Below are 24,588 nucleotides of genomic sequence, written 5' to 3' on the forward strand. Positions count from 1 at the left end.
AAATACTCAAAAGAACTAAAATGAGATGGAGATGCAGCAATAGCAATTAGAAACTCATACCAGCTTAGACAATCAACAGAACCCAATCCATAATAGTTCACCAAAAAACTTACCGAAAAATGATTATAATGAATGGAACAAACTTCGAAGACCAATTTATACACGATTCATGAAGTTGGGCAAATCCTTCGAGCTTTCAACGCATAGAAAAAACAATCAATCTTAAAGCCATCTTCACGCAGGTCAAGGTACAAATCTCTTCACCAAATTTAGATTTGACCTACTTTCTAACCTTAAGCAAGTAAACGGCGATGACTACAAAAGAAACATCTGTGAAAGCAAATAACCCATACATCCTATAAGATATCTTAACAACCCTATCAGGAAAGTATGGTGAACGAAGGACCTATCTGGGTCTAAGAGAATGAAACTGAGCGATGCTAATGATGATATGATGGACAGACCTAGCAACAGCTTGATGGGACCAAATAAAGGTGCAGATGAACAAGCTACTCAAGATAAAGGCAACACGAAAAAGCAGGCTGGGCTAAGATTCAATTGGGAAGGCCTAAGATCTCTCAATATAGAACCAATGAAAGAACTAACCGAGCCCATTAATGCAACTAGTAAGTCCAATAAGAGATCTCATTTGGCAGTGAAAGGAAATAAAAGGAATTTGGGTTCCTCTTCCCAGCCCATCAACATAGCTAACATGAATAAGGCCCTAAACGCAAACAAGCCTAATAGCGAATTTTAAAATGCTAGAACAGCTTGTTCACCGAACCCAAAAGTCTGGAATAACAGTAGTAATGAAAAAGAAATATTGACACTCAACCAGATACAGAGAAAGCCTCCAGACCTTAACTCTTCACCAGCTGTCATTCCTAAGACACAATTCAATGATGTCATTATATTGAAAAATTATAACAACAATTCTAAGGACCTAAAAAACACGATTCCTGTTGAAACTGATCACATTGAAGATGAAGATATAGATGATGATATGCTTGATGAAGATTTTTGATAATAATCCTATTAATGAGGACCTAGAAGATGATGATTTTAGTAATGATCAAATAAAGAAAATGCATTCTGATGTTAACGGTTAAACTCCGTCACAGGTTCTTCCTTTCATTTTAATATTATTTATTTATGAATATTATTTGTTGGAATTGTAGAGGTTCTTATGCTAAAAGTTTTCCTTCCAGGGTTAAAGATATTACTGGTAGATATAACACTCACATTTTAATTTTGATTGAAACTAGAGCTAGTGGTGCAAAAGCTAATAAAATTATTAAAAAACTGGGTTTCTCTAATTGGATTAGAGTAGAAGCCACTAGATATGCTATAGGTATTTGGTTGCTTTGGAATAATGATATTATTAATATTGAGTATTTATACTCTAATGTTCAGCTCCTTCATTGCAAAGTCAACTTTCTTCTTGATAACTCTTCATATCTTTTATCCTGCATTTATGGGGACCCCAATCCTTATAATCGAGTTGATCTTTGGCAATCAATTATTAATATGTCCAAACACATTATCGAGCCGTGACTCCTTGTTGGTGATTTCAATGCTTATTTATCTTGGAAGGATAAAAGTGGTGGCAATGGGTATAACTAGGGGGTCAATGAAGCTCTTCAAATAATGTACCAGTCTTTTAAATCTCCTTGAGCTCAACTTTTTTATAGAGAGGTTTACTTAGAAGAAAGGAAATGTTAAAGAAAGATTTGATTGGGCTTTTTATAATACAGAATGGAGACTTTCGTACACTTTTACCAATAGATATCATCTTCTTAAATTTGGTTTGGATCATCCACCAATCTATATACAACTTGATGACAAAAGTGTTACCAACCAACGGAATACGCCATTTAAATACCATACTGCATGGTCATTAGAAGACTCCTTCAATTTCATTATCAAAAATTCTTAATGTGATAATGATTGGGCTAAAGGAACTTCTTCCTTTGCTAACTTAGCTTCCGAATGGAATGAAAATAATTTCAATACTATCTCTGCTATAAAAAAGAGAATCATAAAAAGACTTGAAGGGATTGATCGTAATAGAAATTCCAAAGACAGTTATTTCCTCAAGAAATTGGAAAAATCCCTTTGGAAGGATTATAATAAGGTTTTCCTTTAGGAAGAATTGATTTGGTACCAAAAATATAAATGCAAATGGTTAAAAATAGGGTGACCGGAATACAAAATTCTTCCATGCCACTACCACATCCGAAGAAAAAGGAAGCAAGTCCTATCTCTTAAAGATAAAAATAGCAATTGGATTCACGAACAAATCTCTCTTAAAGATTTGGCTATCTCTTACTTTGAAAATCATTTCAATGAAGATAGTCAAAGAAAACAAAAACTTTATACTTAAAGAACTTTTCCTCCTCTCACCAATGCTCAATTATCAAATTTTCATAAAGAGGTTACCAATGAAGAAATTAAAACTGCTGCTTTTGACATCGGAGCATTCAAAGCACCTTGACCTAATGGACTTAATGCTAATTTCATTCATATGCATTGGGAAGAACTTAAGGATAAGATCTTCAAGTTGGTTAAGACAGCTTCTAAGGATCCTAATACGATTGCCAAGATTAATGACACTTTCATTACCCTTATTCCCAAAACGAATCATCCTAGCATGAAAGATTTTTGGCTAATTTCTCTTTGTAACATGAGCTACAAAATCATTACAAAAATCTTGTCTAATCGCCTTAGAGTTTGTATGAATCATCTCATTATGGAAAATCAAAGCAGCTTCATACAAGGATGAAGATAGAGCAGTGATAATATTATTAATGCTCAAGAAGTCATACATTCCATGAGAAATAAAATTGGGAAAAGAGGCTTCATGGCTCTTAAAGTGGATCTCGAAAAGGCTTTTCATAGACTTTCTTAGGATTTCATAGAAGATACTCTTCAAGCTATTGGGATAAACACACACTTTAGGAAGATTATTATGGTAACTGTATCTTTGGCTCGGATGAAAGTCCTCTAGAATGGTGAACCTTCGCATGAATTCAAACCTACAAGAGACAGGGGAACCCTCTTTCTACCTATCTTTTTGTGCTCTGCAATGAGCGTCTAAGTCACTGCATTTACAGTAATATCAATAAAAGAGATTGGAAGCCCATTAATTTAATGACTAACAGGCCTTCTATTTTACATTTATTCTTTGCTGGTGATTTATTACTTTTTGCAGATGCTTCTCTCACTCAAGCTGGGATTATTCGAAATTGTCTAATTGATTTTTGCAAGGCTTAGGGATAAAAAATCAATAATGATAAATCTAAACTCCTTTGTTCCAAAATTGTCAACATCAATAAAGCCTTACAACTCAACAACGATTTGGGAATTCCTCTTCTTGGAAATCTTAGAAAATATCTTAGGATCCCCATTATTCATGAAAAAGCTTCTAAGCTAACTTTTACTCCTCTTATTGAAAAAATAAGTTCTAGATCTTCATAGAAAAGCCATTATCTCAACATTGCTGAAAAATTTATCCTTATTAAGTCTATTCTTTCCTTTATTTCAAGTTATATTATACAGACTATGCTCCTCCTTGATAATGTCCTTTCAAAAATTAATAAAAACTCTTGCAACTTCCTTTGGGACTCCTCTGATGGAACTAAAAAACCACATTTTCTTTCTTGGGATAAGATTACCAAAGATAAAACAAGGAGGCCTTGGAATCAAGAAGATCTAATCGCAAAATATTGCTTTTATTATGAAACTTTGCTGGGGTCTTATTACTAAAAACAATAGTCTTTGGGTTCGGGTTCTTCATGATAAATATAAATGCAATAAACCCACTATCGTTATGGTTAACAAACCTACTTCCTCCTCTTTTATGTGGACTAGTATTTATAGAGTTTGGGATGATTTTATAACTTAGCTAGAGAGTTGGCAAGGGAGATAAAATATTTTTCTAGTATGATAAATGGTCTCCTCTACCTAAGCCACTTGTTACTTATACTTATCCTAAAGCTGACGCTATTCTTTATGCCAGAGTCTTTGAATTTTGCACAACCTCAAGCGGTTGGCATATTGATAAATTAAATCGTTACCTTCACCCTGGCATGGTTAGGTCCATTTTACTTGTCCAACCTCTATATCCCTAAGGTGATAATGATATTTTTGTTTAGAGACCTTCAGTGGATGGAAACTTCTCTATTAAATTTGCCTATAAAGCCATTGAGAACCAAGATGGGAATTCCAACCCTAAAGTTTGGAATACTATATAGAAATGGCCCACCTATGAAAAGATTAAATTCTTTCTCTAGAAAGCTATGTGGAATCGCCTGCACCTTAATTGTGATCTTGTCACAAGAAGATGTCCCTTTGGTTGCGACTCTCCTGACAATTCCATCCACATCTTACGCAATTGCATAAAAGGAAGTATGGAGAAATCTTGTAAAACATTTAAAACTTTAACACTTTCTTTTCTCTTCCTTGCAGGATTGGATTCTCTAGAATGCAAATAATAATGTTAGAAGTCTCAATACTAGAAGAACCCTTTAGAAGAAACTTTTTGCTCATATCTGTTGGAATATTTGTAAAGAGCGTTGCAAGTTGATTTATTTTTAAGACCATGTACCTGATAACAATATCATTTTCACCTGCACCCAAGGCATTATCAATGACACTCCTTTAATCTCATCTTAGACATATGCAGATAAATCAAGACAGATCTCTCGCTAGATGGACGCCGCCAAAACCTGGCTAGGTCAGATTAGATACAAATGGTTCCATCCTCAACAATAGAGCTGCTTTTTGTGGTGGACTCATTTATGATGACCAAGGTAATTGGATAAAAGAGTTTACTAAAAATCTTGTTTATCACCCTAGCACAGTCATAGAACTTCTTAGTATCCTTAAAGGTCTTATTTTTTTGCTAGAAAAGTAATTTCAAGCAAGTTAATGTTCACTCCAATTCATTAGAAGCTCTAGCACTTATCCGATCTAAACACAATCCGAATCATCCTCTCAATGCCACAATAGAAGATATTAAATGCCTTGTCATAAAGGATTAGGTTATCACCTTCAACCATACGTTTAGAGAATCTAATAATTGTGCAGATTAGCTTGCTTGACATGCCACAGACAATAATATTGATACTTTAATTTTTGATGCTTCTCCCCCAGGATATCGTCCTTTTATGGGACTTGACTTGACTTAATTCTTTTTTATGCAAGGCTTGTTGTGGCCTTATAATCTAAAATATATATATATATATAACCATGTCAAGTTTATAAATTTCTTTGTAAGTTGTTTTACCTTTTTCATTTTCTGGTGTGACCTAAGCATAAAATTCACACCTCCTTATTGCATATAGTGCATAAATCTTGCCAAAATTCTTGTCTACATTTGATATTTGGATGGATGCTCTATGATTGCAGAAGTAGGTCATATTTTGATATCTTAACTCTTGCTTTATGCTAATTTGACCCTCACTCGAAGAAGCTATAAAGTCTACAAACGAAACTATAAATCAACAACAATTGATAATCAAATACATTTACAAGGTATCGAATATTAAACTAACAACTAAAGTTATCAATTATGAACCCTGTACTTATTTATGATTGGACGCTGATTTAACCAATGTTTTAATATTCAAACAAAAACAAAGTGTAATTTTCTCAGCATTCACAAACCATCATTACTCTGTCTTGCTGGAACATCCTCAAATTCCTTTAATCTATATTTAAAGGACAACATCAAGCCTTTAGGTGCATAGGAAGATAATCGAGACTCAAATATCTAAATAATGTAACTCTAATGGTTCAAAACGACAGTTACTTCTATATGCTTTTACCTTTTTTACTTTGGAAGTTTGTTTAACAGATACAAATGCATTGAAAGAGAACACATTGCTTTATCTTGACATGATAAGTGCATGATTCAATGAATCATTTATTTGTTAAGTTCAAATGATTGTTTACCCTCACAAGTCTCTTGCTTTTGAAATATAACCTAAAAAAGAATAGAATGTATATATAAGTATCGGCGTTGACTCATTTGAAGTTGCTTTTGCTGATTTTCACTCATATGCCAGGACAACAATGCAAAGGACATGTGCTGATGAAAAAAAAAAAAAGAATGTGGGCACAATTGAAACATGAAATTCAACTGCAAATCAATTGTAGAGCATCGAAACAATCATGCACTTATTGAACAACAACAAATCTATAGTGGGAAGAATCATAGCATGGTAGAAGAAAAATACTGCTTAAGAAAAAAATAGGGAAAAGGGGGGAAAATTGTTAAAAGTTGCAAAAAAGAGAAGACGAAAAAGAAAAATGAGGAAGGAATACAATAGAGAAAGATTTCATGCCCCGTTGCACAATTTGAGATCTCGACTTTATGGAAGAGCGGTTTGCATTAAATATAAGACAACATGAGATAGTCTACGCCGGTTTAAAGAAGACAATGAAATGTGGTTTTTGACTGTTTTAAAAATAATAATTTTTAAATTTAAAATTATAAATAAGTTAATGGAAAGTTAAAATAATGGATAAATATTTGAAGGTGAAGTTATTTTTTATTTTTTATTTTTTAAGAGAAATCATAATCTTTGATCTTTATAATTTTATTGAGTTTTACTTTTACTCCTTATAGATTTTTAGAGTTTTTAGTTTTCATAGAGACTAAAAACATTAAAAAAACTAAAATTATAGGGGACTTAAAAAAATCATCAATTAATCTTTCTGAAATTGTAGGAATGGAAAACACTAAAAAAAATTATAAAGATTAAAAACAAAACCTGATAAAACTTTGAGAGCACCAACGATTGTGTTTTCTTCTTTTTTTTTAAATAAGAATTGACATGTGTCATCAGAATTTGATTTTATGGAAGAGTAATTTTGCATTAAATTAAACATATAAGAAAATGAGCAGTGATTTTTGACTGTTTAAGAAAAAAGTGGGAGGTGGTTTTTCAATGTTTTAAAAATAATTGGTTTTAAAGTTGAAATTTGACATTATAAAGTATAAATAAATGGAAAGTTGAAATAATCGAAACAGTTGGATATATGGTATTTTTTTATTTAAAAAATAAAAATAACATATGTTATTGGGAGACAACCTATGGTGCTACTTATATATATATATATAAGATATGCATTAGAATTTTGAATTTCATTTATTTTTTAAATTAAAATTATGAAATTATGAATAAGTTAATGCAAAGTTAAGATAATGGAAAGATATTAGGGAGTAAGGTAGTTTTATTTATTTTTAAAAATTAAAAAATAAAAAATAAATAAAGAAAAATATAATTAGAAACACATGTTATTGTAAGTTATGTTTGCAGTACATATTTTTTTATTAACTTTAAATAAAAAATTAAAAATTATAAATAAATAAGTTAATGAGAAGTTAAGATAATATAAAAATATTTGAAAGTGAGGTAATTTTATTTATTTTTAAAAATTAAAAATAAAACAAAATCAAGGACATATAATGTTATTAGATGCTGCTTACTTACGGTACATGCTTTTTTTATTATTTTTAAATTAAAAATTTTAAAATATAAATAAATAAGTTATTGCGAGGTTGCAATATTTTTCTTATTATTTTTAAATTAAAATTTTGAAATTTTGATGAATAAGTAGGTGGAAAGTTGAAATAATGGAAAAATATTTAAGAGTAAGATAATTTTATTTATTTAAAAAAATTAAAAATTTAAAAATGCATAAAGTCAAATAAAATCAGGACACTCAGTTTTATTATGAGGTGTTGCTTGAGATTCTGCTATTATGCATTCACATACATACATACGTATATATACATATTTAAACCCCCCCCCCCCCAAAAGAAAAAACCAATCGCATGCGCGAACTGCATTTAACGCGGTTTTGGGGTCCGGATTTGAGAGAGGGGACCGTGAGAAAGCGGATTGTGACTTCAAGCTCTTACTTCATTGAATCTCAACTCTGTAAATGGATCTCTTTTCCCTGTTTTTGGTTTCATCTCTGCAAGCACTGGTAATGCTCTATATTCCAAACCCAAGTTTTCTTCTAAAAAAAAAAAGTGAATACTTTTTTCTTTAACTTAAGACAATTTCTTCTGGAGTTTTTATCTGAATCTGAACTTCAGAACCTATATTTAAAATGGGTTTTTGATTGAGAATGCTAGAGGGAAACCATGGCTTTTCATCCTTTTCCATTTCTATGTACTTGGGAGGGCATAGTGATGTGTGACAGATTGTAGATGAGATTGTGGATTTTGAATATTATAGTTTTGATGGTCATGTTCGGACATTTTCTTCTGCTATTGCAGATGAAGGGTGGGTTTTAAACCGACTATGGTGGTTTGATCATCTTCTATTAGTCAACTCTCGAGGTAATCCCATCCTTTCTTCTGGCCTTTCAGAATAGGGTCTACTGAATTGAGCGTTTTGGATTGTTGATGTATAAGAACGAAAATGAAAAGGAAGTCGTTATCTTTTATTTGCTGTGATTAGATGGTGAGAGCCTTGTAATAATCGCTTATTGGATATAATTAATTTCATCCAATGACGCAGCCTTTTGTAAAACTAGTTAGGAATTTAAACGTCACAGTTCAAAGGATAAAGAATATAGGACAGTATTTTGACCCTTGTTTGGTCTGTATCTGGCATGATCATCACTGGCTAATGTTATTTTTGAGTTTGTCCTGGTCTTCACCATAGTAAGTAATTGCCAATGTTAGATTGCAGTTATCTTGTTTTCTCTTCTATATGAGCTAATAAAGCTTATGTTTTATTTGGTGTTTTCTACTCTACTGAGCAATTTGGTGGAAAAGATGAAGAACAATAACAATAACAAAAACAATGAAAGTAACACTAGAAATGGTGCTGTTGAACTGAAACTCTCCTTTTTTGTGGCAGTCATATGTGCGCATTTGTAGTATATAGTGCATTGGAAGATTCAGAAAAGAGAAATATACATTTTATTTATTGGTATCTACACCTACTGTTAAAATGTCGTTCCGGAGTATAGTCCGTGATGTGAGAGATAGCTTAGGGAGCTTATCTAGACGGAGCTTTGATGTGCGGCTGACTGGCCATCACAGAGGAAAATCTCACGGTGCTATACATGATCAGCCAGAAGTAATTGAAAATGGTTGCTGGGCTAGCTTGCCCCCAGAATTGTTATATGATATCATTAGAAGGCTAGAAGAGAGTGAAAGTACATGGCCTGCTCGAAAGCATGTTGTTGCATGTAGTGCAGTATGCCGGTCGTGGAGGAATATGTGCAAAGAAATTGTCAAGAGCCCAGAGACTAGTGGCAAGCTTACTTTCCTCGTGTCCTTGAAACAGGTTAGCACTGTTTTTGTAACTTATTTGCTGCATTTATGTGGATATCTTAGGTTTTTTTTTTTTTTTTTTATGTGGCCTATTGAAGAGTCCTAATTCCATGCTATTATGACATTTTCAGCCAGGATCACGAGATGGAACCATTCAGTGTTTTATCAAGAGAGATAAATCAAATTTAACATACCACCTTTTCCTTTGTCTCAACCCTGGTAAGCTTTCTTTTTCACACTTTTTATTTATTTGTCGCAATGATATGCAAATTTAACAACATTTATGGCTAAAAAGAACACTTTTGAAAGTTGTTGATCGAGACCTCTTAGTTAACAAAATTCCTAACAGCTTGGTAAGTGATAGAGTACAATAACATCGTACAATTCATGTAGCCAACTCAATCTAATGGAATAAGGCTTTTTATTGTTGTGTTGATATGCAAATTTACACCTCTTAGTTCCTTAATGGTGGATGTTTGGATGTATGGGATTTGGATTTCAACCAAATCCTCCATTTGGATACATATTTTGGATTTGGATTTGAATATGAACCAAATCTAAATCCATGTTTTATTGTATTTTGTAATTTCAAATCTCTCTATTTCCTAGTTATTTTAAATTTTATCTACTCCAACCCTCTCATCTTCTTTACATTTTCACTATCGGTGTCTTTATTAGTCTCATCATTCCTCTCATTTCTTGTTCTCATGTCTCACTAATTGAAAAATAATGATAAACTTGTTACTTCCAATATTCTGTTTCTGCTTGAAATCTTAGCTTATCTCTTTTACCTTTAAAATCTTTTATACTATCCAAACAAGAGATTTTAAATACATGGATTTTAAATGTAAGATTTCAAATTTAAGATTTTAAATCTAAAATTTAAATTCAAGTCCATCATTCCAAACCTACTAACGATATATTCTTGGGCTGCATGTGTTGTGTTTAATTTTGTAAGAATGCATGACTTTAGATGTCAAAATTTGGTTGCTGATGTAATTGCAGCAATTAGAGCAGTGTTGAATGAAATAAGAGATTGAGAACACATGTAACTGAGTTGTGAAAACGGAGTTCACTAGCCTTTATTGGTATTTGATGATGGCTGGCATGAAAATCAGATAATTAAGTATATTTGATTTTGGTTAGCTTATTTCCCTATATTGTGCCTTGAAGTAATAGCTCAAGTTTCTGAATGTATATCTTGGGTTATAAGTCAAATTGCTTGGGTTGGTGCTATCATGTTTTCAACTAAGGTCATATTGGATTTGTGAAGTTTATCCTTTAGATCTTCCAGCTGCTGTTCCAAATGATCACAATTGTATTTTATAATTGCTGGCCTGCAGAATTCTACATGATATTTGCATTAGGTATGTGTGAAATTTGAAGATATCAAAGAGTTAGAATTGTGTAGATTTCTGTTGAGTTTATAAGTAAATTTGCCGCTTTTAAATTGTTTGGATGATCTCTGAAGTATCTTCATACCATTTCTAACTCTTATGAATTGCTGTTTGGGGAATGATTCAACCTGGCTTCACACATTCTAGTGAAAAGGAATTGAACAAGAGTTTGATAATTAATACTATGTCGAGTTCAATACATTAAATCAACTTTTTCTTCTTCTGACTTTTCTTTTTGGTTGTTCAATCTTTCTTTATTTTATTCTTACAGCTTTGTTAGCTGAAAATGGAAAATTCCTCCTTTCTGCCAAGAGGATTAGAAGAACAACATACACAGAGTATGTTATTTCCATGGATGCCGGCAATATCTCTAGATCAAGTAGCTCTTACATTGGAAAGCTAAGGTGAGTTAATTGATTGCTTACTTTCAACCCTAAACACTCACGTTATCTGTTTTTATAAAATCCTCTGAACTTACAACATGTGGGAAATTTTTCTTTGAAAAGTAGAATCAGCGGAATTCCCCATTTCAATGCATGTAGATTTGAGCTTTATTCTATATTTCACATAAAATTTAAGTTTGTGACAATCTAATATAATATAAGCATCCATTTTCCAGAAACAGAAAAAAAAAAAAATTAAACAATAGCAACCGTGATCACCAATTTATGGCAGTTATGAAACTAGATAAATAAATGGGTAAAAGGGCAATTTTTTCCTTAAACTATAACTCTAGGAGCATTTGAGACTTGAAATTGTTTTTTGGTGCAATTTTGTCCCTTGACATTTAAAAGCATCACAATGTGCCCCCTCCCGTTAATTACTACATGTGAGGTCCACATTGTGTCTTTCTTCAGGGACAAAGTTGCACCAAAAAAAAAAAAAGTTTTAAGATCCTAAATGCTTCCGGCCCTATAGTTTAAGGGCAAAATTTCCCTTTTACGCTAAATAAATTTGTTCTTTTAGACAGACCTGCTTGAAAGTATGATCTTCTGTGATTTAATTTCTATTGAGAAAGATAACAATTTTTTATATCTATTTCATTGCTTATTTGCCTAGTTCAGTTTTTTTAATTCATTCATTGTTTTTTTTTTTTCCATCCGTTCTTCTCTTTTAGATTGAGATTTTCCTATTGAATGTCTTTCACCAGATCAAACTTTCTGGGTACCAAATTTATAATATATGATACACAGCCTCCATACAATTCCACCCATATCCCGCCTTCGGGGAGGACAAGCCGAAGGTTTTATTCAAAAAAGGTTTCACTAAAGGTCCCATCTGGAAGTTGCAACATAGCTCAAGTAACATATGAATTGAATGTGCTTGGAACACGTGGCCCAAGGAAGATGCACTGTGTTATGCATTCGATAACAGCATCAGCGCTCAATGCTGGTGGAACGGTCCCTGGCCAACCTGAGGTTCTTCCTCACCCCATGGAGGACTCATTCCGGAGCATCTCCTTTTCAAAATTTTTAGATCACTCTATTGAGTTCAGCAGCTCAAGATTCTCCGAGTTTGGGGAAGGCTGCAATGAGGACGATGATGGCAAGATGAGGCCATTGGTTCTGAAAAACAAACCTCCAAGATGGCATGAACAATTGCAATGTTGGTGCCTTAACTTCCGTAGCCGAGTAACAGTTGCATCAGTTAAAAACTTTCAGTTGATTGCTGCTACCCAGCCGGCAGCCGGTGATCCTACCCCATCTCAGCCGGCGCTCTCCGGGCAAGATAAGATAATTCTGCAGTTTGGTAAAGTTGGGAAAGACATGTTCACCATGGATTATCGGTATCCTCTATCAGCTTTCCAGGCTTTTGCGATATGCTTGAGCAGCTTTGACACCAAATTGGCTTGTGAATAAATATAATCACAAAACAAAAAGGGCAGTAAGACAGTGAAGATCAACAATGAGTAACGAGTATGACAGTATCTTTACCCTTTTTGAATTTTTTTTTTTCCATCCATTTCATTGTTACCATGGTAATCAGAAATAGGCAAATTGCTCACGTTACCTAGTTGCTGTATGACTCAGATGCATCAGACCTGAGATATGAAAGGGTTTGGAGCCTCTTCACCTCAAAAATGTTTTATTTATTGATTCAGCCATGATATCCTCTTCCAACAAATACATCAATGGATTTCAACTGATCTTGGCTTTGTTTGATAAAATAGGGAATGAAATGAAATAGAAAGACAGGATATAATAAAAGTACTTTTTGTGAGAAAAAAATGTTATGTGCTTTTGGATATAAGTTGGCTACCATTAAGTAATGATAGTAAGGCTGGAATAAGTAGCCACTTGTACTTCTCTGTACTGCTTCTGGATCTAAGTATAGATCTGCACTATCAGATTTTGTAATAAATGGTTTAGATTTAATATTTTGTTAAAAAAAATCTATTGTTAAAATTATTGTAAAATTGACAGTTCAGGTTTACAATAAAAGTGAAGGGGATGAAAAATAAGTATCTACTTGTGCTTCTGTCTTTGTAACATATATTTTAGATTAAATATTTTATAAAAAATTTTTAAAATGGGAAAACAATGTTTCTATCTGATTTGCTTATTGTAAACAGGTTTGTGTCAAATGTAATAGAGATAAACCTGACTCTTGTGATGTGGAGCTTCCATGTCAAACTTGATAAAATGATTCAAGTATTGCATGCTATGATAATTTGTGTTAAATTAATCATTGAAATTTTCGAAATGAAATACTTCTAACTATGGTATTTAAGTTTAATAACCAAGTAGGTTAGAGATTTAAACCCCCTCCATTCTATATGATAAAATCATGCGTTATTCCTTCATCAGTCTAGACTAATGTAAAGTATTGTGTGAAATTGTTGTTACTATCGATGTTTTCATAGATACCATGAAAATACTTTTAACATTTGTATTTAATCATAATTGCATAGTTTAGGACTCAAACTTGAGACCCTTGATTAAAGTAATTTCTTTGTTTGTTTTTTTTTTTTTTGTAACAAAGTAATTTTTAATCACATAATGTTGGGCTAATGAGTTGATATTTAAAATATCATAATACTTGGATCACCAATATTATAAATTTGAATTTGAAAGTAAGTTAAATCCTCTTTATAAAAAATTTTATTGATAAAACGAATTTTAAAATTGCAATAGTTTATTTTAATTTGATTTTTTATTTTTACAAAATTTTCAAAAGAAATCAAACTTAAACTGAAGAGTCTTCCAAAAACCGTTTTTAAATAAAAAATTAAATATTGTAAGTTTGAATTGTTTAAAACTTTGTCAGATTTTGTCTCGTCTCATTTATGTTGTTTTGCATGTAAATTTTTACGTCATTTTTCATATTATCTAAATACTTTCTCACCTTAAAGCATATCTACTAAACTATAGTTAAATCAAATAAATGAAACTCATAAACCTAAAACAAGATAAAACGAATCTTGTAATTATGGAAAAAAAAAATGTATTAGCAGAGATACCTCATTTAAGTTTGGTCTTTTTTTTTTGGGGGGGGGGTGTTATAAGCTGAGAATGTTTAAATTTGAATTAATTTGTATTACCAAGATAGTTATAACAAGCCACCCCCAAGCAAGAGATAAAGAATTGAAAACAGACAATTGTGGATGTCACAAGACTGTATCTCAGAAGGAAATGACATTTTTATATTTTATTTATTCACACTTTCCACTATTTACATGATCATGGTTGAAACTCGTAACCTTTTTCTATTCAAAGATGCCTTGGTGCCACTAGGCAATAATAGATTTTTATTTAACGTGTAGAAAGAAGTTAACAAATGCGAGCATGTTCTTGTTAATTTAACATATAGTTCTTATTTTAATTTTTGAATTTTTGATAAACCTCCACCTCCTGACCAAAAGGTGGTGAACAATGAAAGGAAACCTAACTCTTATATTGAAATAATCTTGTTTTGTTTCCTATATAAACATTGTTATAAGTTGTTATTCAATAAAAAAGCAAAAACCAGGCAAGATATAAGGAAATAAGCCTTTCATAATCAAAATCTAGCTGCAGTTTATGTTCTTTCCCTCTTTTCACACTCTTTTCATCTTAAAAATTAAGCAACCATATATTCTCATAACAGAAATGGAATACCTAAATATATTTATTACATGTCAATTCAGGAATTAACAGTACAAGCAAAAACATCTGTAATGAACTTTTAGATTTCCATTTCTAAGTGCACAATGCACATGTTGTGTGTTCCAGAGCCTACAAAGCCTATAAAACTATGAAAAGCATGGACATATATTGTACGTATCATGTGGAAGAAATTCAGGCAAAATTTTCCTAGATTGTTTGCTATCAAGTTCTCCAATAAAAACATATTATGTGGACGATTTTTTTTTTTTTTATAGGATCAACTATGTACCTCAAGAAGTAAAACTAAAACATATACACATGTTGTGTTTCTATTGAAAAATCTTGTGTTGCAAACATTTAAATAGTCGCATCAAAGCTCTGACCTTTGATCCCAATCCAGTTTTTCTGGAAATCTTGTGCTAAATTCACTTTTGTTTTCTACATCAGCTGAGTTTCCCTGATGACTAGAGAAACATCTCTGGGAAAGACCACATTATGAACTTGGAAAAAGTGTCAGACTCCAAAAACTCAATGTGAGCAGCGCGTCCAATGAGCGTGCTCAAGCTCCGGCCATAAGAGGCGGTGTTGAAGTTAACGTCACAGCGCATGACCACACGATGATCAGACAGAGCTCGGAGCTGGTCCAAGCAATTATTCAACATCTCCAGGAAGATTTTCCCTTTTTTAGAGGAATCCAAAAAAGCTGCCGAACACTGTTCAATTCTGGCAGAGTGGTATGGAACATAACCATCCTGACATGAAATGAGAAGGAAGTGTTACAAAATTTCCAGTATAGCATAAAAAATGAAAGGAAAAATTCGCTGGACTTTTATTATACTGCTCTATTGTTAACGTATAATTATAATAATCATTATAAGATATGCTCAGAACCAGCCTGATAATTCTAACAAAAACCAGTTTCTAGGGTTACCGATAGTGAACTCTAAAACTAGATCAGCTATTTTTTGGAAAAAAATCACTTTTTGTGAAATTTCATAATGTTTGTTGAAGATTTTGAAAATAATCAAAATATATATTAAAAAAATCATATTTTTTATTATTTTGAGCAGCTTCTGAAAAAAACAATAAATATATTATGATTGTAACCAAGCACAAAATAATTTCTGCTTTTTATAAAATCTATATACAATAAATCAATTTCAATAAAATCTCTAAACTATAAAAAATAAAAAAAAATCATTTACTTTTTAAGTTTAAACAAACAGGCCCTAAATATATATCCTAGAATGAAAGTTTTCCTGCCTTGTAAATTTATTTGAAAGTAGTAGATTCTCTCCAGATTTCAATTTTCTACTATCATTTCAATCATTAAGAAATGATCTAGTATACACCTTAGCCCTGGATACTGAGATTTAATGAAAAGAAAATTCTTTTCTGTTAATGCTCATCAGAATACAGGCATGGCATTTTCAATTAAAGGAGGCTACCTGAGGTGATGATAACAGTATCACATTCCTGAAGTTTTCCAGCGTCTTCCTCTGCAATACAAATATTTGTTTTTTATCAGCAGACGAAGAGTAAAGACTGACAATAAAGCACTTATTCATAGAAAAAACTTATGTGCAGTTCTTCAAAAATCTGTTATCAGGTTTTTCAATAAGAAGAAGTTAGAACTTAAAATTTATATTTTAGATCTTTTAACTTTAGTTACATGTGCAGTATTATCTTAGCATGCAAGATTCTTTACTATTTCGGTTATAATAAATGCCAGCGTATATTTTACTCATTGTAACAAAATTGCATTATATATATATATATATGAGTACAATGACGTTGTGCAATCTATATAGCCAACCCCACCTAATAGGATAAAGCTTGTTATTGTTGTATTATATATATATATATATATATGAAAATCATATATAGGCTCTCACACATTGTGAACCTGATTCCAAATCTATACCTTATATTTCTCAGTTTGGCTAATGATAACATGCAGACATTTTTCACAACTCAGTAGCATGCCATTGATTCCTTTAACTGGAAAACAGAGAACGTTTCACATGTGACAATTTTGTTGAAGATCCAAACAGCAACAATAAGCTTTGTCCTATTAGGTGGGGTTGGTGAGACCATTATGCTCTAACAACCAAGCCTTTGGGAATAAACCCTTGTAGACTTTGGAAAAACTATTCCATCCAGAATTGCGAGAGATCTAGAGAGACCTAGATGTTAAATAATATATATTCTATACCTTGGAAAGATTGTAGATGAAGGTGTTTTCAAGATCAGGGTCATCTGTAAAAGTCAGCTGATGGATGCATTGTGTTCCATTAAGGGTCTTCAAAAGCCAAAGTCCTGAGTTAAATATAGAGTTTGAACTGTACATATAACCTAAGTGTGGACCAGACATTGAAACATATGTATACAAGTATCTTAGATATGGCTCCATGACTTTCTCTGCATTGGGGAAAAAAACGTACATTAATTCTGCTAGATTTTGATGAGTGTGCAATCCTTCAGAGATTTAAGCATGAGTACCTGCCAAAGCAGTCCGGATAATAAGATTTCCAATAGAATGACCAACAAAGCTAAGCTTGATTTCTTTTGGGTTTCCATTTTTTGAAGATTTAATGATCTTCTTTTCAAGAAAAGTGATCACTTCCTGCGCGAGCCGTGATCCCATTTCTCTGAAGTCTCCAGATGTTTTGTCTTCATTACTTGCTGACATAAGAAACTGCACATGGGGGTCTATTAAAAGCCACTGATTCCGAACAAGCCGTAAATCCAAATGATGTCCCTGTAAATGTTTGAATGATGACAATTGAAACCCTAGACTAGGTAAGAATATATATTTTAAGAAAAATTAATCATTTAATTCCTGTAGATTTGACTCAGTTATAACTCAATTCCTGAACTTTGACTTATTGTAACTTAGTCCTTATAGTTTAACTCAATTGTAACTTAATCCTTAAACTTTGCCTCTTGCAATTTAGTCCTTATAGTTTCAACCACTTAAATATTGGTCCCTAAAGTTTAAAAAATAAATTTATAAAGATTAAAAATATTTTAAAATTTAAATATTTATAATATTTATAAAGATTAAAAAGGTTTAGCAATTTAAAATATTAGCAATGAGTTTTAACATAATTTTAAAATTTAAAATTTTATTTTTAAAGATATAGGAATCAATATTTAAGTTATTAAAACTATAAGGATTGAGTTACAAGAGTTAAAGTTTATAATTGAGTTATAACCGAGTTAAAACTTCAAGAATTGAGTTATAACAAATCAAAATTCAGGAACTAAATTACAACTAAATTAAAATTATAAGAATCAAATGATTGATTTTTCCTAAAAATATAGGTCTTGCAATGAGTAACAAAACACGCTTTGATGCAATCTATGTAAAAACTAAAAAATATGGCATGACGTGTTAGGATCTTTTATAATAAATGAGAAAGTATGAACATAATTTTTAATTTCCCATTTTCAATTTTATTCAACATCGTAGATTACAGGTTAAGTTTTCATAGAAATAACACAAACAATTCTTGCCTGAAAGAAAAAATTACTAAGTGACAAATAACAAGGGAAGAAAATACAGTATAAAACAGATCTAGGTGATAAAGATAAATGCAAAAAGATGGAACATACCTGAAACCCATGCACAAAAACAACTACTCTCAAAACATGCTCTTTTTTCTGAGCGCTACTTGCAGAAAATTTGATTGCGGCTCTAGATACATTTTCCATTGGATATTTTGCTTTCTCCGCAAAAGGATTGAAGTATGAATTCACACTGGTTGAACGCATAATGTTTGTCACGCGTTCAACAATAACAATAGGAGAGCACAAAGGATCCCCAAATATATGCATGTCTTGAAGTGAGCGGTTGTTGATCTGCATGGAATTCACTTTGTCACCAAGTCAATTGAGCAAAGAAAAGCTACAAAGCACCCCAGGAAAAAGCAGTTGCTCACCCTCATGTGAGAGATACTTCGCCTATGAAGTTCAGCACGCATTGAAGCAGTCTGAACAGGCTGAACAGGGAGGAAAACAAAGATAACATGTTTTTAGAGAGTATAGCAGCCAAGCAGATGCATAAACCAACAATATAGTAATGAACTCAAGATTAGAGGATAATAAATTTTATGAAACTTAAATAATGTATGTTAAATCTTTACATCATCTCTTGACCTCCTCAAACTTAACGATCTTCCAAGAAAGCTACCACGCAATGATGTCCTATCAGCTCTATTACTCAAATAGCGATGAGGCATCTCGACCCTTGAGTACACCATCCAAATTGACCATTCAGCTCTTCGGTCATTGGCCCATGAATTACGGAGAAATTCCATTATATTCATTTTGTTTTCCCTGGGTGAAGAGATGTAATAAAATTAGGAAAAGCTCATACCACTAATTTTATGCAGTGCAATGATCTAACATTCGAATGCTCTACACGAGTGCATCTTGGCTCAAAGCAAAAATGTCTTCATGTTGTTAATAGCTGCTCACAAGAAGCAGCAGCTTCATTCAGAACATGCTAAACTTCACTTAGTCAGTAGGCCAGATTAAGTGTGACTAATTAACTTGCAGAAAAAAAAAAGCCATCATGATCAAAAAAACTGAAAGAATAGTTATCCAAGATGCAATAAGGATCAGAGTGAATAAATGAAGTACCAATACTTCATGGGGAAAAGAAGACTATAATAAAGCAACTCTACAGTTTTCAAACTTGGATAATTGTTAGATGTGTAATTAATTCAATAATAAATCTGAACATACCTATGGAATATCAGAAATTGATTCCACAGATATAAGAGTTGATTCCCCAGAGGCCGGAAAGATTTTGACAGATATTCCACAGATACAGGTGGGGAATCTCCCTCAATCTGCAATTAAAATAACCAAAGCTTTCAGATGAATAAAAGATGAAAGTGTCATGTAATCAATGTCTAGATCATCAAGAATACAGAACAGTACAAAAAGCATCAAAATTGCCAGATGTAAGGACCCCAGCACCACCTTGGTACCTGTTACCGCTTGTCTGGTTGGAGGGAAGGAGAGGGGAGAGGAATGAAATTTTCCCTCCCCTTGTTTGAATAGGACAAAGTCAGGGGAGTGGCTCCCCTCATCCCCCCCCCAATCACCCCTCTCATTCTCCCCCTCCCTTCACCCCCCCTTCTCCTCCAACCAAACATAGTGTTAGAGAGTTGTTGTGACACTTACCCCATCTTTAATTTCCATATCTGCAGGAGCAGAACCAAATGAATCCATTTTGGAAGTAATTTCAGTCCAATCAATAGCTTGGTCAATTCCCTTGCTTAATCTTCTTAGATCTTCAAGCAGGATATCTCGAGCAGCAATCAATGCTTTGATGAGCATAACCTGATTCAAGGTTTGACCACTAATATAAATCCAGAAGAGATTTAGCCAGTAATAAATATGAATTTCATTAAAAACATCTTTGTAAAATTAGAAATATTGCTATGAAGAAGAAAAGACAGAGACGAAGCATGATATAGCTAGCAAAGTGAAATCATGATAAATGAAAGCGACTGTAAGAAAAGTTTAAATGTGACTATAAATAAAAATTCAAATATGCATAAGAATAAAACGTCAGTTATATAAGATTTACAGCAATAGAACGTACTTTATTTGACACAGTAGAATCTTCACTGTGAGTGCCTTCTGAAGCCAGGGAATCACTAATATAATTCAACTTAGTATATCAATTAAAACTGCATCATATATGAGACAAATGAAAGAAAAACACTATAAATTATGAAGATGCAACAGTAACCAGGTATCTATCTTTTTTCAAACTTTAAAAAATGGAATTTGACAAACCTGGGTATCATCAGTCGGGGTGTGCGAAAACCAGCTCTTAGTAGACTGATGTGCACACTAGTATCAACAAGGACAGTATGTACAGCATCAAAATGAACAGGGCAATATGAATGTAATCCCAAAAGAGCTTTAGGGGGTATTCTGTATTCATGAACTGCAGCAGTGCATTGATCTAGGGAAGCATGTAAATCAGGCCTACAAAATGATTCCAGCAGTTTCACATTTTGCTCCCTCAAATTTACATTAATCGTAAAGAAATTTAAATCCTTACAAATTCACCCAAAGAGAGAAAAGGCACCATGAACTGACCTAATTTTTGACACGGGGGAGTACATAAGCTCAAACCTCAGGATAACAGCAGTAGAACATTGCCCCTATGAATGAATTTTGTGAATCATTAGTCCAGAGATAAGCTAGAGGGAGGAATTGGCCAAAAAGAAAAAAGGGGAAAAAGAAGCTACACTCTGCACAGCAAGAAGCCAGCAAGTAACTATAGTTATAACCACCAGGGACATTTGATCTAAAGGTAAGGTTTCAGTTTTACAAGGATTTACCACATTTTATTGCGTCAGTCATGAACTAATTAAATACAGAAATATAGGAGAAAATTTAACAGATCTTACGTAAATTGTGAAAAGTTTGTGTCAGATAACATAAACCAGGGCATAACCTTGAAGTCTTCAAAAATTTCATGAGATCGGGGAGCATAATTACATCCACCTTTGTATATTCATACTCAATAAAGCTTGTTTGCTGCCTAAAATTCATGTATGATTGATCCTTGTCAAGTTCCTTTTACCTACAAGTTTTATCATGATGTTGACGCTGGAGAAACTTTCCACTTCATTCAAGAATCCTAGTAAATATGTAGGATGATTTTTCAAAATAATTTGCAATTTCAGTCATACTTAAGCTACAAGAGATTTTGCAGCCTCAAATTCATCAGTTTGGTAAATTCTTACCACTTTCTTTTACATTTACCATTTTGGATTGTTTAACAAATCACCTCATCAATATACTTACACACGCCATAGGTTATATCAGATTATCTAGAAATGGAGAGGACTAACCTCATATCCACCAAAAGATAGGTAGAACGAAACCATGATAGAAAGAAACACATCCTGCCTTGCATATTTGATACGGAAAGGAGGTGTTGAAAAACTGTTGTCTGCATCATCAATCCTCCAAACTCTGCATAAATTATCAGAACCTACTTCAGGAGCTGCAGCACAAAGAAAAGAGAGATAATCGAATGTTACTTCCCCTAAACAACAAAAATAATGCAAGACCAAAAATTAACTGAAAGACCATGGTGCTTGCTAAGCATATCAAACAAGTTACAGTCAGAGTCTCAAGAAAAACAAAATGGTTGACGTTTAACACCAATAAATGTGGGTTGAACCATAGGAGGAACTTCATATGAATTTTTGTGGTGAATGGTAAATGGCATTGGAAAACCTCTTTTAAATGAAAGAATAGGCATACAGACTATTTTGGCAAAAGAGAAATTTAAAAGCTTTACCTGCCCGCATGGTGCAAATTTATGTATCACAAGACAAGCAAGTCTACTTAAAACCAAAAAGTAGAACTCGTGCATTGTTTCTTTATTTACCTTTTTCACAACCAGGAGTTTATTAATAACAGTATTTAAACAGGCCTTCTCTGATCCTTACCTTCTCTGGGAATAAAAAATATATACGCCCTTTTAGGGAGAGGGGGATGGGTAGTGGTTTAAAGAAATCTCCACTTACAGAATTATGATCAATTTAGAAGCTTAATCTACATTGCAATAAGATATTGTTGTTCTACTCACAATGACAACTATCTCATGTATTATATTTGGGTTAGAGTAATGGCATAGCCAAAATTTGCAAAAAACTCTTTAGAAAGCAGCAGCACTTTAGAAATGAAATGGAGACGTGTGGCTTTCCTAAATAAACTGTAGATTGTTGGTTTGAATTCCTAAACAAAATTGACATATTATTGCAAAATCTACATTAAACTACTAGAATAGCTAGCTTAGCTGGCTACAGTAAGTGAATCAACCGTGATACTTCCATAAATTTAAAAGGAGAAATCTTATATAGGCTTCAGGTTCTCTAATAAGAACAAGAGAATAGGTTTCACAACTTGATACCACATGATGGATTTTTCTGAAGAAAAATGGGAGAATATCATTGAAGGACCCTTAAAAGAATTTAATATCTAGGAAGGACTTCTAATAAGTAAATATTAATAATCAACAAGTGAAGTTCAAGTTTTAACAAGTATCCAATTTCGCTCAAGTCCTTATCAAATATTAAATTCTTTCAAGAGTCCGTCTTTAATATTCTCCCAAGAAAAATTCCCTCACATCATATTTTTATGTAAGAACTTGAAAGCAAATAACTGTACGAGTGTACAATGTTCTTGAAATAAATTCTACCTTCATATTGAACGACCCTTGCTGGAATGCCTGAATATGTGTTTGCATCATTCTCCCATCTCATGGTGATCTTGATTTTGTACCATCTGCATTGCGAGTATAAGCATTGGAGAATAAATGTACATGAGACTCACAGGAAATATCAAAGTTTAAATGTACATGAGACTCACAGGAAATATCAAAGTTTGCAAGAAAGTCGAACTTACCCCTTATCAAAAAGGTCAAGATTATGAAATCTATGAACATAAATGGCAACTTCATGGACAGCATCCATTTGCAGATGCTTCTCCATTGACATTGTAGCTGCCGGGTCTGGTTGCTCCGCATTGAGCAACCTCTTCGTTGACAAACTCCTTTGACTCAAAAGCCATCCTAATCTCCTAAACATGTGTGGTTATAGTCGATTTAGTAATGCTCAAAGCCCAAATTATCATCCCCTTATTCTTTCAATGGCTAGTTCAGTATAACCCACAAGTCCTGAACCATAAAGGACCCGACTTTATCGCCTTTTTTTTCAAAGCAAACCAAAACCATTAAAGATTTCTCACTCTTTAGTCACACGATTGGGATTGACCCTCAGCTTTTAGAAGGAAATGCTCAAATGATCATCCCTCTTTCTTTCCATGTTAATTGAGCATAATCCCACAAGTCATGAACCATAAAGGAACCAACTTTCTCAGTTTCTCCCCCACCTCTTCTTTTCCAGAGCAAACCAAACCCATCAATGATATCTCTCGCCCTGCACACGCATAGTTGAGATTGACCCTCAAATTTCAATTTGAAATTTGAAATGTGGGTCCGGGTTGAAGCGATTGATGATATGTTGGAGGAGGAGAATGTGGAAACAGGGAAGGTCGTGGGATAAGAAGAACGCGTGGAAAAAAGGCCTCTTGAGCGTTCTGGGCGACAATAATAATGATTCATATACCTGGTTGGCATACGGGAGGAGCCAATCATTCTCGTCAAACCGATCGAAGGTCATGCTATTAATGATGTTTTCTTTTTTCCTTTAATTCCCCAAAAAAATATAAGAAAAAAATGGATCTTTGAAAATTGCACCGTTAAGAATGTCGTGTTTGGGAAGATCCATGCCGCCATATCAGGCAGCCTAGGGATATTTTTGACTTGGTAGAATCGAAAATCACGGATTCACGGGTGTACTCCTAAAGGTCCGGTTTCGCCCGATCATTGCTAGATAGAACCATTGACTGTATAGTGTTCGCGTTGGACATTCAATATATACATATACACACGCATATACATATTATACAAAAGATCATACAAACCAAAAGAAATTACATCTAAGAGGGTTCTCTAATCCATCACTTTTATCATTTACTGCCTCTTAGAAAAGAGGTGGGCTAGCTGAACTGGATCTTACTAGTTCCTTCTTACATACTTGAAAACAATTATAAATAAGGATATCGCAAGTAATTAATCATATCATAAAATTATGAAATTATATTTTAGAACCATGATCCATTTTTTTAATTAATAATACTTTGATTAAAATGTTTCTGGTAACTAGGTTTGTAAATCTAGGAACAAAAATTTTTGGTA

The 24,588-nt window shown here is 33.0% G+C and overlaps 2 protein-coding genes across 4 annotated transcripts; one reads left to right on the forward strand and one right to left on the reverse strand.

The window, feature by feature from the left end:
* Positions 1–7,840: 7,840 nt before the first annotated feature.
* On the forward strand, positions 7,841–12,844 carry LOC129307122 (tubby-like F-box protein 8). Of its 2 annotated transcripts, none has more exons than XM_054948000.1 (6): positions 7,841–7,998; positions 8,294–8,356; positions 8,883–9,314; positions 9,433–9,520; positions 10,970–11,102; positions 11,849–12,844. In XM_054948000.1, exons 3-6 carry the CDS (start codon positions 8,976–8,978, stop codon positions 12,555–12,557), a joined length of 1,269 nt encoding a protein of 422 aa, XP_054803975.1. In that variant the 5' UTR covers positions 7,841–7,998; positions 8,294–8,356; positions 8,883–8,975; the 3' UTR covers positions 12,558–12,844. The 2 variants fall into 2 exon arrangements, with proteins under 2 accessions (XP_054803975.1, XP_054803976.1); XM_054948001.1 differs by having other exon boundaries at positions 9,068–9,314.
* Positions 12,845–15,081: 2,237 nt separating this feature from the next.
* LOC129304670 (uncharacterized) lies at positions 15,082–24,216 on the reverse strand. Of its 2 annotated transcripts, none has more exons than XM_054944408.1 (15): positions 23,235–24,216; positions 23,029–23,114; positions 21,671–21,825; positions 20,910–20,974; positions 20,601–20,795; positions 20,404–20,458; positions 19,980–20,138; positions 19,536–19,642; positions 18,932–19,124; positions 18,728–18,787; positions 18,402–18,647; positions 17,286–17,544; positions 16,999–17,102; positions 16,232–16,282; positions 15,082–15,535 (listed from the first exon to the last, which is right to left on the reverse strand). In XM_054944408.1, exons 1-15 carry the CDS (start codon positions 23,414–23,416, stop codon positions 15,248–15,250), a joined length of 2,205 nt encoding a protein of 734 aa, XP_054800383.1. In that variant the 5' UTR covers positions 23,417–24,216; the 3' UTR covers positions 15,082–15,247. The 2 variants fall into 2 exon arrangements, with proteins under 2 accessions (XP_054800383.1, XP_054800382.1); XM_054944407.1 differs by having other exon boundaries at positions 16,999–17,204.
* Between the last annotated feature and the right edge of the window lie 372 nt (positions 24,217–24,588).

This window comes from Prosopis cineraria, unplaced genomic scaffold (genome assembly GCF_029017545.1).
Source record: "Prosopis cineraria cultivar Desert tree isolate PC_DT_omini unplaced genomic scaffold, ASM2901754v1 PC3, whole genome shotgun sequence".
In the NCBI taxonomy this organism is placed as follows: Eukaryota; Viridiplantae; Streptophyta; class Magnoliopsida; order Fabales; family Fabaceae; genus Prosopis; species Prosopis cineraria.